We start from the raw sequence: 24,349 nt of genomic DNA on the forward strand, positions 1-24,349 counted from the left end.
TATATGGATAATGCATACATGAATATTTATTAATCCAAATCAAATATCTCTTCAAAGAGAAACGAAACGGTTTCTACTATCAACAGCTGCTGTGCTTCACTCTCATTTTCTTACCTTGTGTGCCATGATACTGGGCTTGTGTAGTGTTGGCTGGCGATTCAGTAACACAATATCTCCTGTCCGTATATGTCTATGCACCTGGACGACAACAACAACAACAACAACAACAACAACAATAACAACAACATTATTAACAACAACTCCCGAACCTCCGATTATCTACTCTGCCGCAGTAGAATAAAGCAAGACAGTTCTCTAAGAACAAACTCTACCTGGCAAGTGGGTACACACATGGTGTTACCGCAAACCAAATATACAACAAACAAGTTCACTAAATGAATAAGAGCAGGTACAGTAAACGTCACCGGTTCTTTTTAATAGGAAGAAACTATAAATAAATAAATAAATAGTAAACTTGAGGGTACAACCATGTGTAAATCTCTTTTGTAGGAGTGTTGGCTCTGACAACAGCCGTCTTTTTCTAGACATTTCTAAAAGTACTGTATACTCTGCTTGTCTTCAGAAGACGTTCTTTTGACTTTTGCTATCACAAAGTTTGGCTAAATAGTGTTTGTTGATATTAATGCTGAGTTTTCAGTTTCATAGTTGCTAATATCGCAGGCTGAAATACTTTTTAAACAGTGCACTGAATGGTCCAACAGTTTCTCTTGTTTCTTGTTAAATTGTTCTTACAAAATTTGCCTCAAACAAGGGTAAAGGCCACTCTTGGTATGCGGCTACAACAAGAAATATATTCAAGATGAAAAATAACTTGGGGAGCTGAAGGTAGAAATTGATTCTCCTTTTAAAACATTCTAGATGGTAGGATGGAGGGAAACATGCACCGGGCAAGGAGTTCCTTGGCTCTTTGTTCTACATCTCAGCAGATCAAGAGTGTATGGGTGAGAAGAAGCAGAAAGCCTTGTTTCATGCTCAAACATTTTTATAGGAGGAACTAGGTCAGCCACACCCATAGCACAAACCATGAAAATATCTGCGCAAAAGACAGAGGCTGGGTACAGACCTACGGTGGGAAAGAGGTTGTAATGTGGATCCCAAATCTTTGACATCACGATTAAATATATGGTTCCGCACTCTATCTGTAAAAACTAACAGAAGCTCTGGCACAAAAGACACATTGCTCCTTCAAAGTACAAACCTTTTTCTGAGAGTTGGGTCCGTGGTGAATATTCTTGGGTACCAGAAGTTGTTTAGCGGCTGCCTCACGTTTTGAAGGATCAAAGGCACTCAATCTCATCTGACTGCCATCCTCATTCTCAATCAATAAAGCACTAAAATACAAAGACATTGTTAACAACGAATCATTGATTGGTCAGACAGTAGGAGGGTTGACCGTGTACTGTGTAGATGCATTCACCACATGATATCGACGTGCAGGCTGGCACAGTGCATCTACCGATCAAAACCACAGAGGATGATATTGAATGTTGTTACGAATCTGTATCTGTATATTGAGCCGACATTTTTTTCTTCTAAAGACGGGATGGCTTAATTTCTAGTGAGAATGTCAAACTTTTGGTGAGAGTGTCTTTGAAGATGTCTAATGAGTTGCTGAAAATCACCTTACAGGGTAAGGCATTCCAGTCATTGATGGTGGCCGAAAAAAAACTGATGTCGCAACCCTTAAGGTTATCCCCTTGCTGCCGCTTCCCAGGATGTATCATAATTTGGGTGTGATCCCTGGCTACACGGCAGTTAACGGTTGTATGGCTTCTGACTGGCACCCCCGAACAAAGATATTGAAAAAATAGGGACACCGCCAATATAGGGCTAGATAGCTCAGTTGGTAGAGCGCGGGCACGTTAATCCGGTGGTCGTTGGTTCGAATCCCACTCTAGTCAATTCTTTGTTCAACCCCCAAAATTAGTCATAGATTTTAGTTGAGTGACGAATTTGATGGAATTGGAGATTGTATTTTCTGGAGAGTCATGTAGGATGCTTTCCAAAATGTTTTGAAAAGGGATGTCAACTAAATTACTGAAAATTCCTAAAATTGATTTATTATTTATGGTTTGCGTGCACGCAAAGTAGTCACCCTGGTAGGGTTGGCATGGTTTCTCAGTCCATCCCTACTAGGGGTTAGTGACAAGAGACATTGATACTGCGCACTGCCCATACTAGCGATTGAGTAGAATAAAGGAAAAGACAAGATGGCCGTACATACCCTGGATGCACGTTGGGTCCATTAATCACGGCCTCCCGTAGCTCTCGTACATTCCAGTCAGTGACTGGCTGCGGATATGACAACTTCTTAGCGATGATATCCGGAATACCGATCTCGTCTGCGTTGATGTACGGATCAGGAGATATGACTGATCTAGCGGCGTAGTTGACGCGCTTTCCCATCATGTGTTTACGGAACAGTCCTTCCTTCTTCTCAAGAAGCTGGCATGAAAAAATAGAGCGGGACAATTTCTTACTTGGACATCTTCATGTACTTCATCATCCAAAGGTTTTTATGCAGCAGCACTAAGCCTTTGGAACACTCTTACTTATCAAATACGTCATGCTAATTCGCTTTCCGATTTTAAAATATCACTCAAAACACACCTTTTCCAAACTTATTTCGCTTCTTAAGCTATTTATTTATTTCTCATTGCGTTGTACATGTATTGTAAATATTTAATTGCTTGTTATTCTGTTGTAAAGCGTTGTGGTACCTCTTTTGTGTAAGAACGCTATATAAATGCTTTGATTATTATTATTATTATAACATTAATCGGCTTTGATCAGCAGCATTTTGCACCTTGTAAACCATACCTGGTGCTACAAAAGAATAGGTCTTATACTTCAGCAAACTAACTCTAGGCCTGTACTCCAGTAAGGCAATGAAGGCGATTGCCTCCATGCCCCTTGGTCATTGCCTTGGTGCCCTTGAAATACTCCAGTAGAAATTAACAATTTCCTCATAGGGTGCCCTTTACCAAGGAGAAAATGCCTTGGTGCCCTTGCCCTTTCAAAACGAAGCATACAGGCCTGTAACTCAACATAACTAGGAGGACAAAATACTTGATATGCCCCTAGGGTTGTGATAAAGCGGTATATTAGAAACCTAGTATTATATTACTTTACTTTAACGCATGATGACAGAGCAATGTAGGCGGTCTACAATCCCGACCATATCTCGTTGGGCCCCCCTGCCCCCTTTCAATGTTGGTTCCAATAGACCGATCCATTAAGCTCCGCCCCATTGCGTATTGACCAATCACAACGCAACGAAGGTCCGACACTAATGTCCGACAAGCGTGCGCGTATGCTTGGCGCTTGGCGCGCGCGGCAGAGTTGTGCAGAAAGGCATTGGAGAGCCCAACGTGTTCTTGCTCACACGTGCATCGTGGGCGGAGGCTATTCGATCGGTCTATTGCCCGTCTTCTGCGTTACAGTCAACATTGAGCGGGGGGACGAGGGGCGGGGAGACAATGTTTGTTGTCAATGAGAAGCGGACAGGGAATGGTTTTGTATAAAGTTAGGAAGGGGTGGCCCAAGCCTTTTGGCCGGGATTGTAGCCAGAGCTGTAACCACCAAGTCAGACACGGTCTAAATCTCACCTGTTTGATTCCGGGCTGTTTATCTCGTGATAATTTATCCAAGTTGCTATCAATTACATTATTGACGTGAGTTTGTAGAGTGACCCAAGCATTCTGGAGCTTCTCTGCGTTCGTCTTTCCGGGAATCATTTTCAAAAAGGTCTGTTTAAAGACAAAAGAAACAGGTTTCGATATTATAAAGAACATAGACAGGTTTCCTCGGGACAATCAGATCATACTGATCAAAAACTTTCAATCTGTACTGGAACAAACAACGACAATCGAAAGAATGTATCCTGTGTCTTAGAAGACGAGCAGATTATACTGTTCAAAATGTTGAGATCACAAGCACTGTATACTCAGTACTTTCCCAAGTCCTGTGAAAAAATATCACAGGCATGTTACTCGGGTGGGATTCGAACCCACGACCCTTGCGATTCTAAAGCAGTGTCTTACCATCTAGATTACCGAGGTTGCCTGATAGCTAGAGGCAGTTCGAATCCTATGTTTTGGCAGTGGGTACCGCAACGATAATAAGAGATGTTAAATTTGCATCGAGGACAAAGAATATTAATTGTTTTTTACCCTAATATATTGAAACCTCAGCATGCAATTCCTCAATTCCCCAGACCTGCCAACCTTGTAATATTTGTTTGAGTACCACATTAGCGCGGCAGCATAAAACCAGAAGCCCATGCACGGCGGCATAACCCAGAAGCCCAATCAGAAAAATTAAATAGCAGTTCAACTGTTGGCACTGTATGTTCCACCTGCCTATATCATAGATGTTAAACTCAAGGGGCAAAAAGTTTTTTTTTTTTTTTTTTTTTTAAATGGCCAGGGGTTTCCCTATGGGCGGTGAGCCCATTTTGACTGATTTATATTCCAATAACATATAGTAATTACTATGAAAAGCACTGTAGAACAATGTTCCTAAATTATTGGTAACTTACTTGGCATGCAAATAACTTGACAATAATAATGCGAAAGGTTCCATCTTTTCTTTGGTTGCCCAGTAAACGGACACACGAAAGCCTACCGTAGAATTTTCCAGTTCCACTTCAATTCATCATTTGTTTCTCATATAATAAGATCACAGGCCATTAAATTCCCAATATTCTCCCCTAATAAAAGTAAAACCAACAGAAACGATGTATAAATCTGACACTTCGATCAGCGTCCATGTTTGAACTTGTACTGTAGTCATAATGTACAATTCACGCAGCAATCATCGATGCCGAACACGTGCATTGTGTGCACGATCCATGCATACGGCTTTTCCAAAAGATTGACCGAAACTGGATTGCACCATTCCCACCCCCTTTGTTAGGCATTGGTTTATTAGTTTTCCAGCGGGAGTAAGAATGTAAAATATAGTTCAGGCACAACCTCTTTTTTATCGAAGCGCATAATGATCACCCAGATGCAGGTAGTCTTTGTTCATTAGTTTTTGCACTTGGGGTCGAACGAATGACAGTTAAAGAAATTTAGAACAAAATTGTCTGTTCGTGCTGCAGTTATTGAAACACTGCGATAGATTTTGCGTCTTTTGCGTATTTTCTGCATATATTTCGTACCACCGTATTCAGATGTAAAAATGCGTGCATGGTACGCAAAATGCGTACAGGTTGGCAGGTCTGAATCCCATAAACAATGTTGTCATAAACTGACCTTATCAATGTCTGCTTCTGTTTCCTCCTCTTCTTGAGTCGTCTCTGTCTCTTTCTCCTGATTCACTTCCTTGACTGGTTCACCCATATGTCTCAAGAGCAGGCGTAGAGTCTGGCAGTCCTTGATTACTTTAGCCAGATTGGCCGATTGTGGATTGTCAAATTTCTTATCCATCACTCCGGTCACCTGAAAGTTAAATCGAAAGTTTAACAATTGCCCTCTGTGGGTCGATTCAAGTATTCTTACAAAAGATTTCTTCTCCCCTATGATGTGGCATAGCTCTCCTTTATAGTCTTTCCAGCCCCTATGTCATCAGCCATTTGCTTTAGCTCTGCTAGTTTATACATATTTCTCTTGTTCCAACTCATTCTCTTTTTTGTAAATGTTTCCTTGTTACCTGTTTGTCTTGTCTCCTTGTTTGTAGTTTGTCTGTCTAGGCTGTCTTCTACAAGCCTTGGCTAAATCTGACAGCCTCATACTCTCTTTATTTGGGTTTACATAGATTAAATATTTCGCTCTGTTCTCTGTGCTTATGATTTTGTATAGATCTGTGCAATATTTTGTATATGTTATATCTTGATAAGGGCAGTAGTATGAAATAAATATTGACTTGAACTGAGTTCAAACATATGAAAGAAAAAAGAAAAAAAATTGAACCGGGCCCTACAAAATCTCGATACTCAACTCACCGGTCTGAACTTGGAGGGTATGACAGGCAATAGATCAAGAAACATGAGATCTGTTGGGCATTCCTTGTCCTCGATGACTTCATCTTCTTCTTCATCCTCTCCGCCTTCTGAATGTCCTTCTTCACTCTCATCTCTATCTACATCTACCCCGGCGTAATCGATCAGGTCACCTTCATCGCTTCCAGTCATTGCTGCTGCGACGTCCAACATCCCAAAGACACATTTCAAAATAAACCCTAGACGAACACAAATTTAAAAAAAACATGACATATATTTTTCATATTTTAAATTCTGTGACGGTACAGTGCAATGTTGTATTCTGCTTAAAACTTTTGTATGGTTTCTTCTTGTGGGTCATGTGATTTGCAATTTTTGTAATGTTTGCCGCCGAATAGGATGAAATGAAATGACACTATCATACTTAGGACACCAAAATAACCAAGAGTTATTCAAATCTCTATTACTATTTTTCAATAGGCTGTTTTATTAGTATTTCAATGTTGAAGTCAAATGTTTTCAAGAAACAAAGCCCAAGACCTTGGTTTTCATAACATTCAGGGATGCCAAAGTCCAGCAGGATTAAACATCTATTTTCTTTCACCCCTTCCACTGAAGGATACTTAGGACACCAAAATCACCGAGAGTTATTCAAATCTCTACAACTGTTTATCAATAGGCTGTTTCATTAGTATTACAATGTTGAAGTCAAATGTTTTCAAGAAACAAAGCCCAAGACCTTGGTTTTCATTACATTCAGGCATGCCCAAAGTCCAGCAGGATTAAACATCTAATTTCTTTCACCCCTTCCACTGATGGAAACAAATAAAACCCGGTTCATACTTTCTGCGAATGCGAAGCGAATTTGCCGCCACAACCTTCCTTTCGCAGTGATGTTTGTAAGTTGAACTGCTGCAAATTATTCAATGCGAATTTGTGGCGTCAACATTCGTATCACATTCGCATTAGCAGGAAGTATGAACCGGGCTTAATATTTTGTATCCTAATGGGAAATTCCATGGTCAGTCGCATTACACTTTTCTGTGTCATTTCTTGATCTTGGTGCTAGTAGTTCTATGTGAGATATTCTTTCCACTTAGTTTATATTATAAACTTGAACTTTTAGGTATACGTGGCAATACCATGGTCAGTTCGCATTACGGTCAGTCGCATTACAGTTTTCCAGACAATGTAGCCACGCCTACATGGAGCCCAAGCTGAGTTCTTATTTGGCAAAATTGGGTTCATTCCTTGTCAACAACTAAAAATAAATTGATTTCTTATGTTAGCTATAATTTCTAAGTGGAAAGAAAGTTGGGACAAAAATTAGATTTTCTTTTTTTAAATGTCATGTCCGTGTCTGCTTGGAATTGCCCTAATGCAAAACTAACATCTATTATAAAGTATATTTGGTTTGCGGTAACACCATGTGTGTATCTACTTGCCAGGTAGAGTTGTTCTTAGGGAACTGTCTTGCTTTATTCTACTACTGTGGAGTAGATAATCGGAGGTTCGGGAGACTTCTCAGTTCTGAAAAGAACTGTCCTGCTTATTAAGTAGTAGTCCAGTCTAATTTCTATACCATCCGCCCTGGTAATAGTTATATAAGCAGGACAGTTCTTTTCAGAACTGAGAAGTCTCCCGAACCTCCGATTATCTACTCCACAGCAGTAGAATAAAGCAAGACAGTTCCCTAAGAACAACTCTACCTGGCAAGTAGATACACACATGGTGTTACCGCAAACCAAATATACATTGATACCTCACCATGCAATGCCTCAAATCCTGTATATTATAAAGTAGGAGTTGAAACTTTGCATGGTAGGAGTACAGTCAGGAGTGGTTTGCGGTAGCACCATCTGTACATCTATTAAATCGTTTTTTTTTCGGTACCCTCTGCTTACAGAAAGGATTCAAACTGCCTCTAGCAACTGGGTTAGCTCGGTGGTCTCATAGTAAGACATCTATATGCTCTAGCAATGCAAAGGTCGTGGATGCAAATCCCACCCAAGCGATTCGCCTGTGGATTTCTGCTTCACTGGAAGGGTTTTGCATACAATGGTGAATTACACCATAATAACTTGAGGTTGACAACTTTATATTTTTCCCCCACCCACATGAAGACTCTCTATCTATTGGAAAATGAGTGCACCACAAAGTAGTGATTTCTCTTCCTCTTTAAAGGCAGTGCACACTATTGGTAATTACTCAAAATAATTATTAGCATAAAAAACTTACTTGGTAGCAAGCAATAGAGAGCTGATAGTATAAAACATTGTGAGAAACAGCTCCCTCTGAAGTGACGCAGTTTTCGAGAAAGAAGTCATTTTCCACGAACTTGATTTCGAGACCTCCGATTTAGAACTTGAGGTCTCGAAATCAAGCATCTGAAAGCATACAACTTCGTGAAACAAGGGTGTTTTTTCTTTCATTATTATCTCACAACTTCGATGACCAATTGATCTCAAATGTTCACAGGTTTCTTATTTTATGTATATGTTGAGATACACCAACTGTGAAGGCTAGTCTTTGACAATTACCAATAGTGCCAGTGTCTTTAATGATTCCAAACACTGTTTGGATGTAAGAAGTTAATGATTTGGTCGCTTAAACCTTTCTCACCTTCATTTTTCATGATTTTCCGCAAGTGCGTGCGTGCTTCTTGGGGCGATACAAATACCAAATGCGCCTTGTTCTTGTCCCCTGTCTTCGTCAAGAGCTTACTGTTGTGCTCACAGCGGAAATCACGTATGTGCTCTCTACACTTGAAGCATTTACGGCTTCGGGAGAGAAGATGCTGCTTCAGAAAATCCTGAATGATCTGACGACGGTGATCTTGGACATGACGACTCTGACACTTAGATGAATCACCGTCACCTTCTGAAATCGGAAGGGGGGGGGGGATCAACTTCTTAGCACATAGGTTCCAAGCCTCAAAGTCACCTCAATTTCACCCACAGCAAGTGCCCTGTGGTTTGCTATGGTGCCCTGTGCAAAGTTTTTAATTTTTTTTACTTTTATAAGATATCACCCGACATCACAAGACCGGAAGGCCACCAAATCAACTTTCTCCAGCGGCACATTTCCACCAACTCCTGGGGCGGAAACCCCTTTTACAGTCCGTAAAAATGTAGCCATGGGTATCATAATAATAATATCCAAGTCTTATATAGTGCACGTATCTACCAAACAAGGTACTCAAAGCGCTGAGTATATACAAACTTTCAGAAAGGTTATTACAGTGATGAATTCTGAGACCCAATTATGCATCACCTTAAAAGGGTTTACAAGGTGCTACGACGCAAACAGCAGCCACAGCCAGGAACACCGTTGCGAATCCCTTCTCTTTTCGATAAGTGCACTAGGTTGTTTTACATGCCCTACACAACACATGGGACCAACTGCTTTACGTCCCATCAGTAGGACGCAGCCGTGGTTAAGTGTCTTGCTTAAGGACACAAGTGTCACGGATGGGCGATTCAAACCCACATTCTGCTGATCAGAAACACCAGAGTTTGAATTCGGTGCTCTTAACCTCTCGGCCACGACACAGTATCAACAACTGGCATGACTGGAGATCAGCTATACACTTCCTAACTTTTTACGAAGCAACTATGGTCACTGCCTTGTTCACTCCCAATTATTAAGCAAGGAATTCAGTAAACTAGACCACAACGATACATGAGATTCTTTTTTACCTTCTTTCATGGCAGCTGCAAGACGCTCCTTTAATGCCGTCTCCACGTTTTCAGCAAGTACATAATTATCCTCCTCACTTTCTGATACAATGTTTCTTGCGATCTCCGCCATTTCATCGGCTAAAGCTAATAATCCTCGATCGAGAGCCTTAATCTGGAGCTTAATGAGCCGGATGATCCAACGAGGTGGCTGAAAGATGTGGCATTTTAGACACGCCCCTCTCAGCAACTAAACATACAAATAGAATGACATTTTCATTGATTTAATTTGAGTAGGTTTTTTAGCTTTACATGGTGGAAGTTAAAGAGGATTGCGGTAACACCATGTGAATATCTCTTTTTGAGTATAGTGTTGGTTCTGAAAAGAACTAAGGGAATCAATGTGTGGTGAAGAGGTTTTCCACTAGTGGTTTAAACCCAACGAGGCCTGCATGGTTCTTGATAGTTTTACCGAGACGAGGTCGAGGTAAATTATCAAGAACCAGACCTCGGCGAGTTTAAACCACTAGTTAAAAACCGATTCAACACACTTTGATTTCCATTCATAAATACCTTTTCGGTCAAAAAACATCAACACTTTTAGGTCAAAAAGTAAAAATAAATGCAAAAATTATAATTTTTCAATGATTTCTTTCAACACAACCCCCCTCAAGCTATGAAATGGTAAGGCCCTTTGGAAAACAACTCCTTATAAGGGAATGCTGTGCGTCACGCATATCGCGTGATGTGGCACAACTGTCCCCGCCGTTGCTCTCGACCAATAGGAATGAAGAAACTGTCTCATAAGCACAGGTGCAAACCTCGCATGTCACGCCCATGTTTCAACACTTTTTACTGGTCATTAACAAAGGTATATACACAACCACGTGGTGCGCTCTCCACCAATAGGAACAGCGAAACTGTCTGAGGTATTCATTAATTATTTTTAATGCATTGTTTCTATCATTATCTTTTTGAAAACAAATGAACCTTGAACCATGAAATTTGGAGTGCTGCTTATAGACCTTTTTATTGTTGATATACCTTTTCATTAGTTGGCTTGGACAGCCAAATGTTAGCAAAACATTTACTCGTGTAATTGAACTTTTTTAACAAACTTATATCTCCTATGATTGGTTGCTTCGTTTCCAACAAACTCAACACTATGTTTGAATGTCTGTGTGGCATTGCTACAAGCTGTGGCCATCTGTTTTTGTTTTGCATTTATGGCTTTTCACTCGGGCTGTTCCGTTGCAATAGCACACAAATATTGAGTGGCTCAGAGTGGAATGGGAGGAATATTATCGCAAGGTAAAATTTGACGAGGCGAAGCCGAGTGAAATGGAACAGTCCAAATTTTACCGAGCGATAATATTCCTCCAATTCCACGAATTAAAGCCACTCAATATTTGTTTTATATAACTGACATATATATCTTTTTCATTTGATATATTTTAAAAGAATAACATTTTGAAAAATCACACAAATTACTGACAACCAAAAATCATTTAGCACTGCGTAGCGGCAACAATGCACAAATCGGATCACAACCTTTTGCACAGGTGCTCCTTTGTTTTAGCAGTGGCGCGGCGGCGCTGTACTGCTCAAAAACATTGGGAACAAGGATGATCCAAACTGTTGAATGGGAAATGCGATTCCCCATGGACGAATAGGCCTTTTTGATCGCCGGTGCGGATGGGAGTAATAGTGAATGTCACGTGAAGTAAGTTCCACCGAACAAATGACAAGGATCTGTATGTCAGTTATATAAAAAGGTCTATACATACCCGGTAGACTAAACTGAAGAACAATGGATTGAAGACTGGTAGCGGGAGGCTGACATGACCCATGTGACCTGGACAATGTAATGTACCGAGGAAGCACGTTCCACACAGATCATCACGACCAACAGGACCTGGTAGATCGAAGAACAAATAAAGTCTAAGGTTGACAAATTGTAATTATCACTGTTGTAGCCACAGTGGGCGGTGTCTGCACAGAACAAAAAATGTTAACCCAGCACTCTCAGTAAAATGCCACCCATCAGCACAGATTTCCCCAAGACTGCACTTCAACAATGATGGCCCCCATATCCAATAAAGAATTGTGTCGCCCGTGCTCACCCTGAGTGGACTAAATTGGATTTAGAGCCCACAACTAAAATTGGTCTAGCTATAACACCGTTTACAAATGATGAATAAATTTGGACAAGACAGAAGATATACAAAACTGGTCACAGAGCAACTTTTTAATGCAATTTATTCAAGGAAACGTTTATCATGAAACTTTGTCCAAAGCATTATGAGGTGAAATATTGCCGTCAAAATAAAAGATGATAAAACAGAGTAGTAAAGGCTCCAAATTTGAAGTTTTCCATTCACAGAAACTTTTACGGAAGCACTCATTATTTGGTGTTGCTTGAACATAGGTCTTGTTAACCACTCGACCACGACACGCCAGACTTTTCAAGCGGTTAAGGATTCATTTCCAGTGCCATCACTCACCAAATACAGGATCGTAAAGTCCACTGGTGCTTGCATGACCCAGGTCATCAAACGACTTTGGATTCCTAACCTCTTTGACACTGAGCTTACGCAGCTCTGAGCTACAGTAGGAAGAGAACGACACACTCTGCATTCGCTTGGTGGCGATCTTGTTACGAAATGTTGACATGGTCGATGAGTAATCCTGAATCCTAGTTGAATATGCTATGCAATAAAAGATATGGGGGGAAGGAGGTAAACAAAATTAACAGTTGAGTGATAAAAACTTACACAAATTTTCCTTTTTCATAATACAACTATTAATGTTTAAAGCCTCTGACGATCACACACATACCCACGTCAGTTGTCATTCAAACGAACCAGTTCTGTGACTATCATTCAATATCTTTTTATGAATGTATTCGCCGCAGAAATTTGTTGCGATGACGTAACCCTCCTCCCGCCGTCGGGAGGAGGGTTACGTTAAACGCAACTATAAATAAGTACACATTTTTATATTTTTAGGTAGGAGAAAATAACAACAAAACAAAAACCAAGCCGCAAGCTCTCAAGTCAATGTCATCACACTTCCTTATTGCCAGGGTAGCTGGTGGTGGTCAGTGTCAGACATCTCGTCCATCAGACATTCTTCGTAGTTCCCAGACGCGTGTCCATATGCTTGTACACAAAGCACGGATTCGGTCCTACTACTTGCCGTCAACTCGCCGACTTGCCGTCAACTCGCCGTCAACTCATTTTCGTGCCGTCAACTCATTAAATTTACATGAAAAATTTATAAATGGGACACGGAAGTGTTAAGTCTGGGCTAAACTACATATTTCTCATGGTTTTCGGTAAAAATTCATTTACAAAAACGACTTTGTGTTGATAGAAAAAAAGTACCAATCATTGACATCTTGGACCAAGACTAATCAATGTGAAAAAGCAAGATGGCGGCCGACGGTTTTGCTGTTTCGAGATAATTTTTTCACGAGAAAAAAACTCAATTTTTATTCCGAAATATGACCTAAAACTTTCGCGAATTCTATTTGAGCTGATACTTTACAGTTCTATGCTTCTTTTGTGGATTTTAAATGTATATTGGAGGAGTTGACCGCGAGTTGACGGCTCCGGGACGAACGTGTGCAGATAATTCTACACGTTTGTGTCCTGGGAAACAAATCTGCGCATGGTTGGGGGACAATCGGCATATCGCGGCATTAGCGGTAAAAGAGCGTTAGTTGAGAAAATTCACATGCAAAATTCACTTGATTTTTACTCAAAATCTGTGATACCCATTTGAACGATTCCAAGTGTAGTGCTATCTCAGTATCTGCAACTTCTGAAGCATTAGATCGGTAAGTTTCATGATGCAGAACCTTGCAGATGGTTTTTCAACGAAGCGAAAGGTTTTGATACCAGTGGTGCTGGGGCCAAGGATACGGAGTGGATTGGACCGATTTATGGGGCTAGGTTAATACTAGGTTTAGGTATCAAAATACAAATCAAACATTCAAGTAAAGACAGAAGCAGACCAGCCAAACAACTCTCCACCCTGAGTATGGCAGAACTTGGGCTACGCACCAGTTGGCGATTATTGTTTTAGTGTTAGTGGCAGTCTACAAAACTTCCAAAAGACAATACTTCATCAAGCCTACTCCACTCCCGAAACCCCACCCCCCCACCCCCTCAACATTAACAATTTATTTGAAAAATACCAATAATAAATAAAACAAATCAAATTTTTTAGTCCACTACCTACCCTACCTGGGAAAAGAAAATACAAGTTGTAACAACAGTAAACATAAATTCACCTTTCAAACTCTGAATATGTAGGGTGTCATATGTGACAGTGGAACTGGCAAAACCATCTTTTAGTTAAAATAGAAGCAAAGATGCAGATGAAAAATCTTGTTTGGTCGTTCCTACACACGTGTGTGTACTCAACTTCAACAGCGCCCTCTGTGGCTAGAAAGGAACACTACACAAATACAATCATATAACCCATGCAGTACAGGGATGTATTAAATGCTGCCACCAAGCGTTAATTATCCTTCATTCGGGGGAAGCCGGTGCGGGAAATGTCATCATCGCAGTTCATGCGGAATTCTTCTCACTCAATTGCCCTCAATGTGACCATAATCTGGTTTGTGAATTACTGATATCTCTTGCATATATATATCTGTAAATATGTTTGGATAATTTTCTGCACCTCGCCACCAATTTATCCGCCCTAATTTTTTTTAAGTTAATAATAAATAAAAGTTAGGCCTACCTTTCTTCTTTTTTTATTAACTACAACACAATTGCAACATCATCAACATGGAGGAAGAAAATTCCATGGCATATTATTAGGGATAACTTTCCGTATGGCGCCACCACTTTTTCACTCATTTTTACAAAAAGGGATATATCAATCAGGTAAATAAGTTCCTATATTATTTCATATCGAATGAAAAAGTGGTGGCGCCATACGGAAACTTTTCCCTAGTTCTAGTCTAGCGCCCCAGTCACTGGGTCTAGGCATATATTTAGTTTATTTTGATGTGGCTGATGTGTCAGTGTGTGTATATAGTTGCGATAACAAACTACAATAACGTAACCCTCCTCTTACTCCGTCGAGAGGAGGGTTGCGATAATGAACCCTCCTCACGCCGTCGGTATGTGTATCCCCAGTCAAGAGTGGTGGTACAAGGCTCCCCGGTGAGCTTTATAGTTTCTAGAAGTAGGCAAAAAAGAGACACATAACAACAGTAATAATTTACGAATATTGTTGATTTTGGCACTATGTCTTCTATGATTGATTTTGTGTGATTGATTGATTGAACGTCATAAGTAACAATACACTGGTTGACTTCAGTTACTGAATCCTGCTGGGTTTCTAAAGTGTGTCCATCTTACTGTTTAACTTGACTATTTTAACTAATTACCGATAATTTGACATAAAATTTCTTTTTGTTTCCCACAGGTTGCTTCATGATAAAAAATGGCGAGAAGATTTCTGCAGCAGTGGATGCCTTCTGCGTGTCGTCAGTACACAAGGTCGCACTGTAACATAAGATGGTTAGATTCCTTAAAGGCTCAACGTCATCCTCAGATTCCCCAGACCAACTGTCCAACCAAACAAACCTGGCGGACGATCTGTACTTCAGCACATTGGAACAGATTTTGTTTGAATACCAAGAAACCATCAACCTCTAGACAGTTCTTATTTGACTTTTCAACCGGTCGGTCTAGGACTTTGCTGTATGGGCGCGACAGGCCGGTGAAAGTTTTGAAGAGAGAATTCAAAACTTCTCCGCAACATCAAGCCCTTCCTGCTGTGATCGCTCTTCTAGTTGTCAAACCGATTGCAAAATTAACTGCAATATTCAGCGGGCGGTAAGTTATCATCACAAGTGGATTAAAGTTTTATCACAAGTGGATTAAAGTTTTGTTGTTGAAGGTACTTGTGTGATCCGTGCTACACGGCAGTGAATAGGATGGCTTCTGATGACTTGGTTTGAGTTGGTTTCAAGTCCGAGATCGTGGTTATTCCTGTGCATCAGCCATGAAAAACACATCAGCCAAGAAAAACGCTCCCACAGATTAGCTTTTATGCGCCCCTAACTTACAATCTCCCAATATAACAGAGGATAGTCTTCAAGAGGGCGCTATTTCAGGCAATAATGTATTGGCTGTCGGGTAGTTTAAAAGCCACGATCGCAGACTTGGAATTTGGTGGAGCGCCAGCATGTTATAGCTGCCATTATATAGACTGGGCTATCTAGCCCTAATGTTAGTGGCGATTGGTGTTCTCCCTATTTTGTGAATACCTTTGTTCAGGGGTGCCAGTGCAGTTAGAAGCCATTCTTTTTGTAACCTTGTAAGCACTTTCTTAAAAAGAAGTTTATTTTCTGTGAAAATTTAGCCTTTAATAACTTCATCAAAAAATATTAGCCTTGTCTGGCATTTTGGTAGGGATTGTAAAGAAATCGATGGGCTCAGAAGAATAAAGGGTTAATAATGTCAACTGATGTCCTAACGTTTTATTATTATTTACAGTTTCTTCAGGAATTGGTGGAAAGCACTACCTCACAATAAAAGACAATACTTCTATGAAAGCCTACGTAGGAACAAGTACACGATTGCAGCTGCCTTGGCCGGGTTAACAGGAGTTGGTGCTCTCTACTATTACAGTCACTTACAAATGACACCAATTACTAACAGAAGACGTTTCATAGCACTTACAGACAACCAGTTCAGAAAAATTGCTGAAACAGAGTATGAAAAAGTAGGTTGGAAAACAGTTTTACTTTAAAAGTGTCCTCATATAAAAGGGTATGAAAAAGTAGGTTGGAAAAAAGTTTTACGGTACTTTAAAAGTGTCTTCATATAAACAGAGTATGAAAAAGTCGGTTGTAAAAAAGTTTTACTTTAAAAGTGTCTTCATATAACAGGGAATGAAAAAGAAGGTTGGAAAAAAGTTTTACTTTAAAAGTGTCTTCATATAACAGAGTGTGAAAAAGTAGCTTGGAAAAGTTTTACTTTAAAAGTGTCTGAATTTTTTGATTTGGCAATATTCTCATTTTGAAGTTACAAAAACTTTAAACCAGAGCCCCAAGACCAGTAGTTTTGGTGTTGGGCCAGTTAACTCTGGACAAGTTGGGTGGTCTTTGTGTTTTCAAATAGAATGATAAGACATCACTATTTTATGGTGTTCAAATGTTAACTGAAAGTCTGATAATTAAAGTACCTTTCAATTCTATACAGTACTGAAAGGAACGCGTTGCCTTGGATCGGTCGATTTGGTCTTTGAAAAGCGTTTGAAGCTGTTTGTTATGAAATGCATATAAGATAGATAATTTAAAAGTAAAATATAATAATCGACACAAACATGTCTCGAAATATCCTGGTTTTCCTTTGATGTCGCGAAGAAACACTATCGGCCATTTTGTGGAGGTGGGGGGGGGGGGGTGGGTGTAGGGTGAGATCACGGCTACATTTGAAATCTTACTTTTAATATTTCTTCCATCTTTCAATTTGGGATACGATTTTAGATGAAGTCGCTACATGTTGATAACTGCGTGCACAGCTCACATCCTCTTTACTTGACCATCGGAAGAATTGTGTTGAAGATTACGGAAGCCAATCAAGATATTCCACGGATAGCGGACCGGACGTGGACAATACACATCATTGACAAAGATGAAAAGAATGCATTTGTATTGCCGGTGAGTGTGTTTGGTTGAGAGCGTGGTATGGTTCAGAATTGGATTTAATAGTCATTTAGATCTTTGGTGTATTGAGTTACTGGTTTGGTAAACCCTTACACTACGCTTTAGAAATATGTCAAATACTTTAAGGGGAAAGTATACCTTTGATTTTTCAAACTGTATGATTGTTTAAGTCGGTTATGTCCTCGAAGGAAGAATAAGACTAAGTCAGAATACACAATCTGAGATGCATTACTGCCAGTAAGTCTTTTTAGAATAACGTTTTGGGGATAAAAGTCCTATTCTTCCATAACCGGAGTACTTTAAAACAAGTGAAAAGTTTCTCAAAAATGCATATTACTATCCAAAACTGTGGTACTTCTTAGCAAGTAAGTTTTAATAAGTTTTAAAAGCCATACATTTTCAGAGTCATTACCAATTGTATACAGAACTTTTAGATAGCACTGTTATAAATCCACTGCAACTGTTTTTTTATAGAATGGTGAAATCTTTGTCTTTACTGGTATTCTGAAAGCTGTCTCGAATGAAGAACAACTTGGCACGGTGCTTGCTCATGAGATAGCACATGTTGTTCTCAACCACGCTGTAAGTTATAAACACATACTTCCTTCCATAATTTACAATCATACACCCTGACCAATCATCAATCACATACAAATGGGCAATCTCGGTGGTCTAGTTGGTAAGACAATGCTCTAGAATTGCAAAGGCATGTAAACAGTGCTAACATACATCGATGTACTAAAGACAGCAAAAAAAGTAACTCGGCTGTTGTAAAAGCACCTATATTTTAAAATACCAGGAGACGGACAATTTAATTATGGTGATTTTGACGAGTATTGTTGCTGCGGTAAGTGCTTACAAGTGAAAGTGCCGATTTCCATTGTTGCAGTGATCCTATTGAAAAGAACAGCTTTTCAAAATTCCCGCTATTAGCTTCACGCTGAATCAGAGGAGAGATCAATCATGTCAATAGGAGTTACTGCAACAACTCAAATTGGCACTTTTCACCTGTAAGCACTTATTTACATAAAACATAAATGTAGATTCGGCTAGTAGGGGGATCATCTTGCAGGCCTGCAATTTCATCTTTGAAAAGGGGCAAGGCCATTTTCATTTTGCAAAGGGCACTTCCATCAGAAAATCTTAAAGTCACGGAGAAACTTTTGAAGGGGCACCAAGGCCAAGACCAGGGGCAATCGAGGCCATGCGTGTCCTGTGAGTAGTTCCACGCCTGATGATAGCTTAGTGGTTTCTGTCGCTGCCTTACACCTCTGTGGACCCCAGTTCGAATCCCGGACTGGAGCCTTGCATGTGGATTGGGTTTTCAGTCCCTACCTGGGCCCAATTTCATGGCTCTGCTTACTGTAAGCACAGAATCGACGCTTACGGAAGCAGGGAATTCTGTGCTTACGGCAAGCGTATTTTACGGGTTAGCGGCGAATTTTGGCTTCTGCGCGTGCGTACATCACATTACTAGGCATTCTACGCTTACAAGGCTAGCGCAGAAATTCGACACTTGCACGTGAGCGAGGAATCGCGATCGCAAGCGCAGAATTCGGCGGTAAGTAGAGCCATGAAATTGGGCCCTGATTGCTTGGGTTTCCCCCATTGGGGTTTTCCTCCCACATCTAAAACTTAACATTTTTTGTTTCCTATCCCTCCCGTCATTGGCACTATTATGCTCTTGGGTCTCATAAAATCAACAACCTGAGGTGACAATTATTCTAGCTTCCTTGGAGACAAATGACTGCTAAACCCAATCGTTCTTTGTTTCTAATTCAACAGGCAGAGCAAGTCAGCTTTACCGAGTTTGTTGATCTGCTTCTTATCGTGGTCTTGGCAGCACTCTGGGCTCTTCTACCGAGTGATGGGATAGCGCTGGTGGCAACGTGGTTCAAACAGAAAGTCGTGGAGGTATAGAAATAGATAAAAACATTTGGATTCAAGCTGCCTCACTGTGAAGACTCGACTTTTAAATAAAACTACATGTACCACTATTAGAGGCAGCTCACTGATTATTAAAAAAAACAGTGGTTAGACTTGCAATCACTAGGTTGTGGGTTCGAATCCTATAAAAGCTAACCGCTGATTTTTTGTTGCCTTCTCTTTTTTTTCTTTTTTTTCCCAGCTCGTACTTGAAATGCCCTACAGTCGTAGTCTTGAAGCTGAGGCAGATGAAGTTGGTCTTATCCTTGCAGCAAAGGTAAACAAGGACTTTCGTTTGAAAACAATGATGTTACTTTGGTCATACATTTCTGGTACTAAAAAAACAAGTTTTCTTTATAAGTGAACTTCATCACTGTAGCTCGCAAGCCCTGAGGAAACCTGTAAACAAGGGTGCTTGCTACGGAACCAGGGGAAAGTTTCTGTATTCTGTCACCACTTTTTCATTTGTTATAAAATAAAAATCTAATTTACCTAAATGAGATATTCTTTTTTGTACAAAAGGTTTTCTGAACCGGTAACTAGGATTAATCCCTACTCTTCCAAGATAAGTGTACTCGGTTCTTTTACATAACATCAGATGAGTCCTACCAAGCTAACCGCTACAATTCACAATGACTAGAATAAATATTGTCGTCTAGTTGCTGAATCATAATCTCTTGATTTGTGCAAAAAACAATGTTTGTATGAGAGAGATTGACTGTTGCCAGCTTTGCGTTTGTATCCCATTGTGGGAGTTTGCCAAGTTCCCTCGACGGGAAGATCATCTAAAAAAAAATAAAAAATAAAAAATAAATCTGTCTTGTGATCTTCACTGAAAATCACCCTTTTTTTGTCTGACAGAGCTGTTTTGACGTCCGTGAAAGCAAGGCCTTCTTGGAGTCCATGGCGTTACAGAGTAACGGCGGTGGGGAAGACTTAGACATTGAATGGCTGAGTACACATCCAACACACCAGAACCGAGCAGATAAACTAGACACCCTCATGCCACAAGTAAGTTGAACCTTCTCTGGGTGTGACCAAAAAAACCTTAACCCTTGAGCCCGGTTCATACTTCCTGCGAATGCGAATGGGATACGAATGTTGACGTCACAAATTCGCAACGAAAAATTCACAGCAGTTCAACTTTGCCCAACTCACTTGCGAATATCGCTGCGAAAGGAGGGTTGTGACGTCAAATTCACGTCAGATTCGCTTCGCATTCGCATGAAGTATGAACCGGGCTTAAGCCTCCCAAATCATCTCCGAGATAATGTCTGACTGTGGTTGGTTAAGTACTGAGGCCCTAATAACAACTGCCTATCACTAGGCCATATGAATGGAAGAGTAGGACGAGTAGGATTGAAGGTGCCTGGGAGAAAGTGGTTGGTCTGTACTTTACTGATCTCAATCAACAGTTATATCCCATTTCAGATGCAAAGGCCATTTTTCCAGACTATAGCTTCGGTTTGGGCTCAGGCTTACTCTCTCTCTCTCTCTGCTTATTTGAAACCCTGAACCAAAATCATTTGTCATCAAGCCTTAGTCAGAGAAGTGGTTTGAAAAAAGAACCATAGATCTTGTGTTACCACCTCTACAAGCCTGTTGCTTCAAGGAGGTGACAAAGGCAAATTTCTCCATGCCCCTGGTCATAGCCTTGGTGCCCCTTGAAACATTCTAATAGTGATGTACGATTTCCCAGAGAGGTGTCCCTAAGGAGACAACGCCTTGGTGTCCTTGCCCTTTCAAGAACGATCAGGCCTGCTCCTATACCAACACGATCAATTATTTTTTCTCTCATTTATGGCAGGCACTGGCGTTACGGAAACTTTGTAAATGTCCACCTCTCCCGAAGATTGACCCATCACTCGCTGTTCAGAAACAGAAGGAGATTCTCCAGGAGGAGCGGGAGAGGAGGAAAGAACAGCCAGTGGTCATGTCAGGTATACAAATATCATCATAACAGAATGACGCTAGTCGTGACCGAGCAGTCTTGGTCAGTGGACCCAAGCTCTGGTGTTGTCAACAGCAGAGGGTGGGTTCGATTCCCGGTCATGACACTTGACCAAGGCATCCAATTATCTTCATAGTAGAATGAATCGAACATCAATGTGCCGAGTCAAGGGTGAGCAGTCTAAGTCAATGAACCCAAGCTTTTTGGTGTTTTCAGCAGCAGACTGTGTGTTAAAACTCCAGTCATGACACTTTGAAGGCACAATAACCGTAATTGCTTCGTAAAAAAAGTTTGGAAGGTAATGAACTCTGCTCTACCAGCCAGGCTCCTAGTGGATGATACCCATGCCTACATCCTTACTGACTGTGAGGAGATAACCCTGTTTCAGCCCCAGGAGAAGGTGGTAACATGCCCCTGGTGACAGTTGATTTTGGCCGGTAGTCTAAATCAGTTAAGTGTAGCCCTCACCTTGAAGCGGCCACCTGTGGCCTTGTGATGTTAGCCGATAGCCCAGCTCTCATAAACATTTTTGGACTGTACAGTAGAAAGAGATTCAATGTGCAAGATCATGCGATGATTTGCCTGAAAGAACATACATCGGTCACGTTAAAAACCCATATATCATCATAAACTAACGACTCGTAAGCCAACGAACAGCAGAATGAAATTTGATGTGCGAGATCAGACCTGACACATCATGAGGTGATGTGATTTGCCTAAAAAAAACATTAGTCCACGTTAGATATCTCGAGAATCATCATTATGTAAATCATTATGTAAATTTTAAATCATTATATCTTTTTAATAGACCCTCTTTTTTAAAGACGAAAGAAAAAAAGAATTTAAGAAAACACAGTGCACTAGCAGGAAGCTGAGGCTGTGCATCTCTTTGTACACGTTTCATCATTATCAGTGGATTGCTAGCATTCTTTTTGTATCTTAGTAGGATTTAAATGAGGAAGTAAAATTAGCTTTTTTGCGGGTTAGATTTGAATAATGTCTGGTTCATGACTTGCTTAGTCACAATATACCGCTAATACATAGTCCTCAGACTATTGAGACAGTTGACAGTTGGTATGTCAAATGGTTCGGGGCAAGTCTTAAATTGCATCTACATCAACTTCTAGATGAGAAATCCCTAGTACTATTGTGTCATACACATCCATTCCAAACTGTGTTCACCGTCTCTTATGTAACTACGTAAGCTTGCATTGTACCAGATGATATTCAAATCTAACACGCAAATGGCTTATAAGCTGTTGCAAACAGCTAACTAATCAAAAGGACCTATGGTATAAATGCAATGTACAGTACCGGTAGTTTTCCGCCAATTATTAGTAGCAGTGAAATAAAGTGCTCAAAATTAGTTTTTGTCGGGATCCCGACAATATATCACGTGACAAATTCTTATGTGTTTTATAAGAAACGTTTTAAATTTTGGTCATGGTTCCTGACCAATAAAAGTAAAAGTTAAACTTGTTTTCGTTAGAGCGGGTAATACTCTTTGAAATACCATTCACTCAAAAAAATCACTTTTTTAATGTTTGAGGCCAAAAATCTGACAGGTTGAACTGGAATTACTGAGAAAAATAAATTGACGATATTTGTATAAATGGAAAGAATTATTATAATACCAACAAAGTGCCTAAGTCATGTGGGAATGCTCTTGAGTACTGAACACAGTTATTTGAAGGAAATGCTTTTAGCTAAACGCTAAATACGTACAATTGTATGGACAAACTGAAATCAGTTAAGATGCTAAATTACAACAAGTATAACGGGAAACAATTCAAATTTACATTAAACCTCTTGTAATACTGGGGTCAAATAAACTACTGAACAGAAACATATACATGTACTATGAACTCTTCTTGGCATGTATTATTCACTCCGGATTTTCTGCAATATCTAAAAAATGCTACCATCTCTTGAAATGAAATTTTCACATGTCAGTTTTCACGTGGTAGTTTTATTGTGTACATCTACATTTAAACAGGATTAAGACGATCGAATGGTTGAAGCAAACCAAAAGTGTACTTTGCATTTAAAGATTTTAAAATTTAACTAATTTAAATATAATAAGAGAATCAATGTGTGGTGAAGAGGTTTTCAACTAGTGGTTTAATCCCAACGAGGCCCGGTTCTTGATAATTTTACCGAGACGAAGTCGAGGTAAATTATCAAGAACCAGGCCTCGGCGGGGTTAAACCACTAGTTGAAAACCGATTCAACACACTTTGATTCCCATTCATAAATACCTTTTCAGTCAAAACCATCAAATTATAATTGTTCAATGATTTCTTTCAACACAACATCCCTCCAGCTATGAAATGGTAAGGCCCTCGGCCCGATCAGGTAAACAACTCCTTATAAGGGAATGCTGTGCGCCTTGCGCTTATCGCGTGATGTGGCACAACTGTTTCAGCCGTTGCTCTCGACCAATATAGGAATGAAGAAACTGTCTTATAAGAACAGGTGCAAGCTCGCGTGTCATGCCCACGTTTTTAACACTTTTTACTGGTCATAAACAAAGGTTTATACAAACCCACGTGACGCGCTCTCCACCAATAGGAAAAGCAAAACTGTCTGAGGTATTTATGAATAACATATTAAGCTGGGCACTGCCAATTAAAAACTTTGTGGCCGAAAACACAAACAAAATAAACCGCCATACGACAATGTTTAAAATCCCAAACAATTTATTCTTACAACTTGTGTGTAATACAGATTATTAATTCATGCTGAAATTCAGAAAATTGCATTTCAATTTCTAAAAATTTATTTATAAGAAGTTCACATTTCTAAACTGGCAACAAATGTACATTGTAAAATACCATAGGAATGTAATTACATTATGGAATAAAAAAAAAAGGAAGAAAATTCAATTAAAATTTCAGAAAATTGTGGTTTTCTTTTACATAACATTGTAGGTACAAAAAGTAACCCAAATAATATTTATTATCGATGAAATAATTGCATTGGAGAAAAACAATATAATTTTAATTTAACCGATACACTGACAGACTGTTTTTTTTAAAGCATTATTCACTCACTACTTTCAAGTCTTGCTATAGAGTATAGGTTCACATCCCTTCTGAGTAGTCAGGGCTCGAAATTCACTAGTGACT

General features: G+C 39.9%; 2 protein-coding genes across 3 annotated transcripts in view; one reads left to right on the plus strand and one right to left on the minus strand.

Annotated features, from left to right (window-relative positions):
• The window catches only part of LOC117297548 (DNA-directed RNA polymerase I subunit RPA1-like), a 35,680-nt gene extending 21,607 nt beyond the window's left edge, over positions 1-14,073 (minus strand). Inside the window, exons 1-11 of the mRNA XM_033780642.1 lie at positions 13,940-14,073; positions 12,147-12,350; positions 11,430-11,557; positions 9,664-9,892; positions 8,588-8,845; positions 5,969-6,204; positions 5,280-5,465; positions 3,630-3,770; positions 2,246-2,466; positions 1,220-1,352; positions 115-198 (exon numbers count right to left, since the gene is read on the minus strand). Coding sequence (XP_033636533.1) covers positions 115-198; positions 1,220-1,352; positions 2,246-2,466; positions 3,630-3,770; positions 5,280-5,465; positions 5,969-6,204; positions 8,588-8,845; positions 9,664-9,892; positions 11,430-11,557; positions 12,147-12,315 — 1,785 coding nt within the window. The 5' untranslated portion in view covers positions 12,316-12,350; positions 13,940-14,073. The remainder of the gene's footprint in view (positions 1-114; positions 199-1,219; positions 1,353-2,245; positions 2,467-3,629; positions 3,771-5,279; positions 5,466-5,968; positions 6,205-8,587; positions 8,846-9,663; positions 9,893-11,429; positions 11,558-12,146; positions 12,351-13,939) is intronic.
• A 214-nt stretch (positions 14,074-14,287) lies between these two features.
• On the plus strand, positions 14,288-21,527 carry LOC117297549 (metalloendopeptidase OMA1, mitochondrial-like). Of its 2 annotated transcripts, XM_033780644.1 has the most exons (9): positions 14,288-14,309; positions 15,094-15,506; positions 16,170-16,398; positions 17,165-17,338; positions 17,819-17,926; positions 19,130-19,258; positions 19,473-19,547; positions 20,132-20,281; positions 21,078-21,527. In XM_033780644.1, exons 2-9 carry the CDS (start codon positions 15,112-15,114, stop codon positions 21,228-21,230), a joined length of 1,413 nt encoding a protein of 470 aa, XP_033636535.1. In that variant the 5' UTR covers positions 14,288-14,309; positions 15,094-15,111; the 3' UTR covers positions 21,231-21,527. The 2 variants fall into 2 exon arrangements, with proteins under 2 accessions (XP_033636535.1, XP_033636534.1); XM_033780643.1 differs by lacking the exon at positions 14,288-14,309 and having other exon boundaries at positions 15,085-15,506.
• Positions 21,528-24,349: the final 2,822 nt, after the last annotated feature.

The sequence above is a fragment of the Asterias rubens genome, chromosome 12 (genome assembly GCF_902459465.1).
Source record: "Asterias rubens chromosome 12, eAstRub1.3, whole genome shotgun sequence".
Lineage (NCBI taxonomy): Eukaryota > Metazoa > Echinodermata > Asteroidea > Forcipulatida > Asteriidae > Asterias > Asterias rubens.

Coding starts and splice junctions, on each gene's coding strand:
- LOC117297549 (XM_033780644.1), top strand. CDS start 15,112: ATGGCGAGAAGATTTCTGCAGCAGTGGATGCCTTCTGCGTGTCGTCAG. Junction 15,507..16,169: donor ACTGCAATATTCAGCGGGCG/GTAAGTTATCAT, acceptor TATTATTTACAG/TTTCTTCAGGAATTGGTGGA. Junction 19,548..20,131: donor GTCTTATCCTTGCAGCAAAG/GTAAACAAGGAC, acceptor TTTGTCTGACAG/AGCTGTTTTGACGTCCGTGA.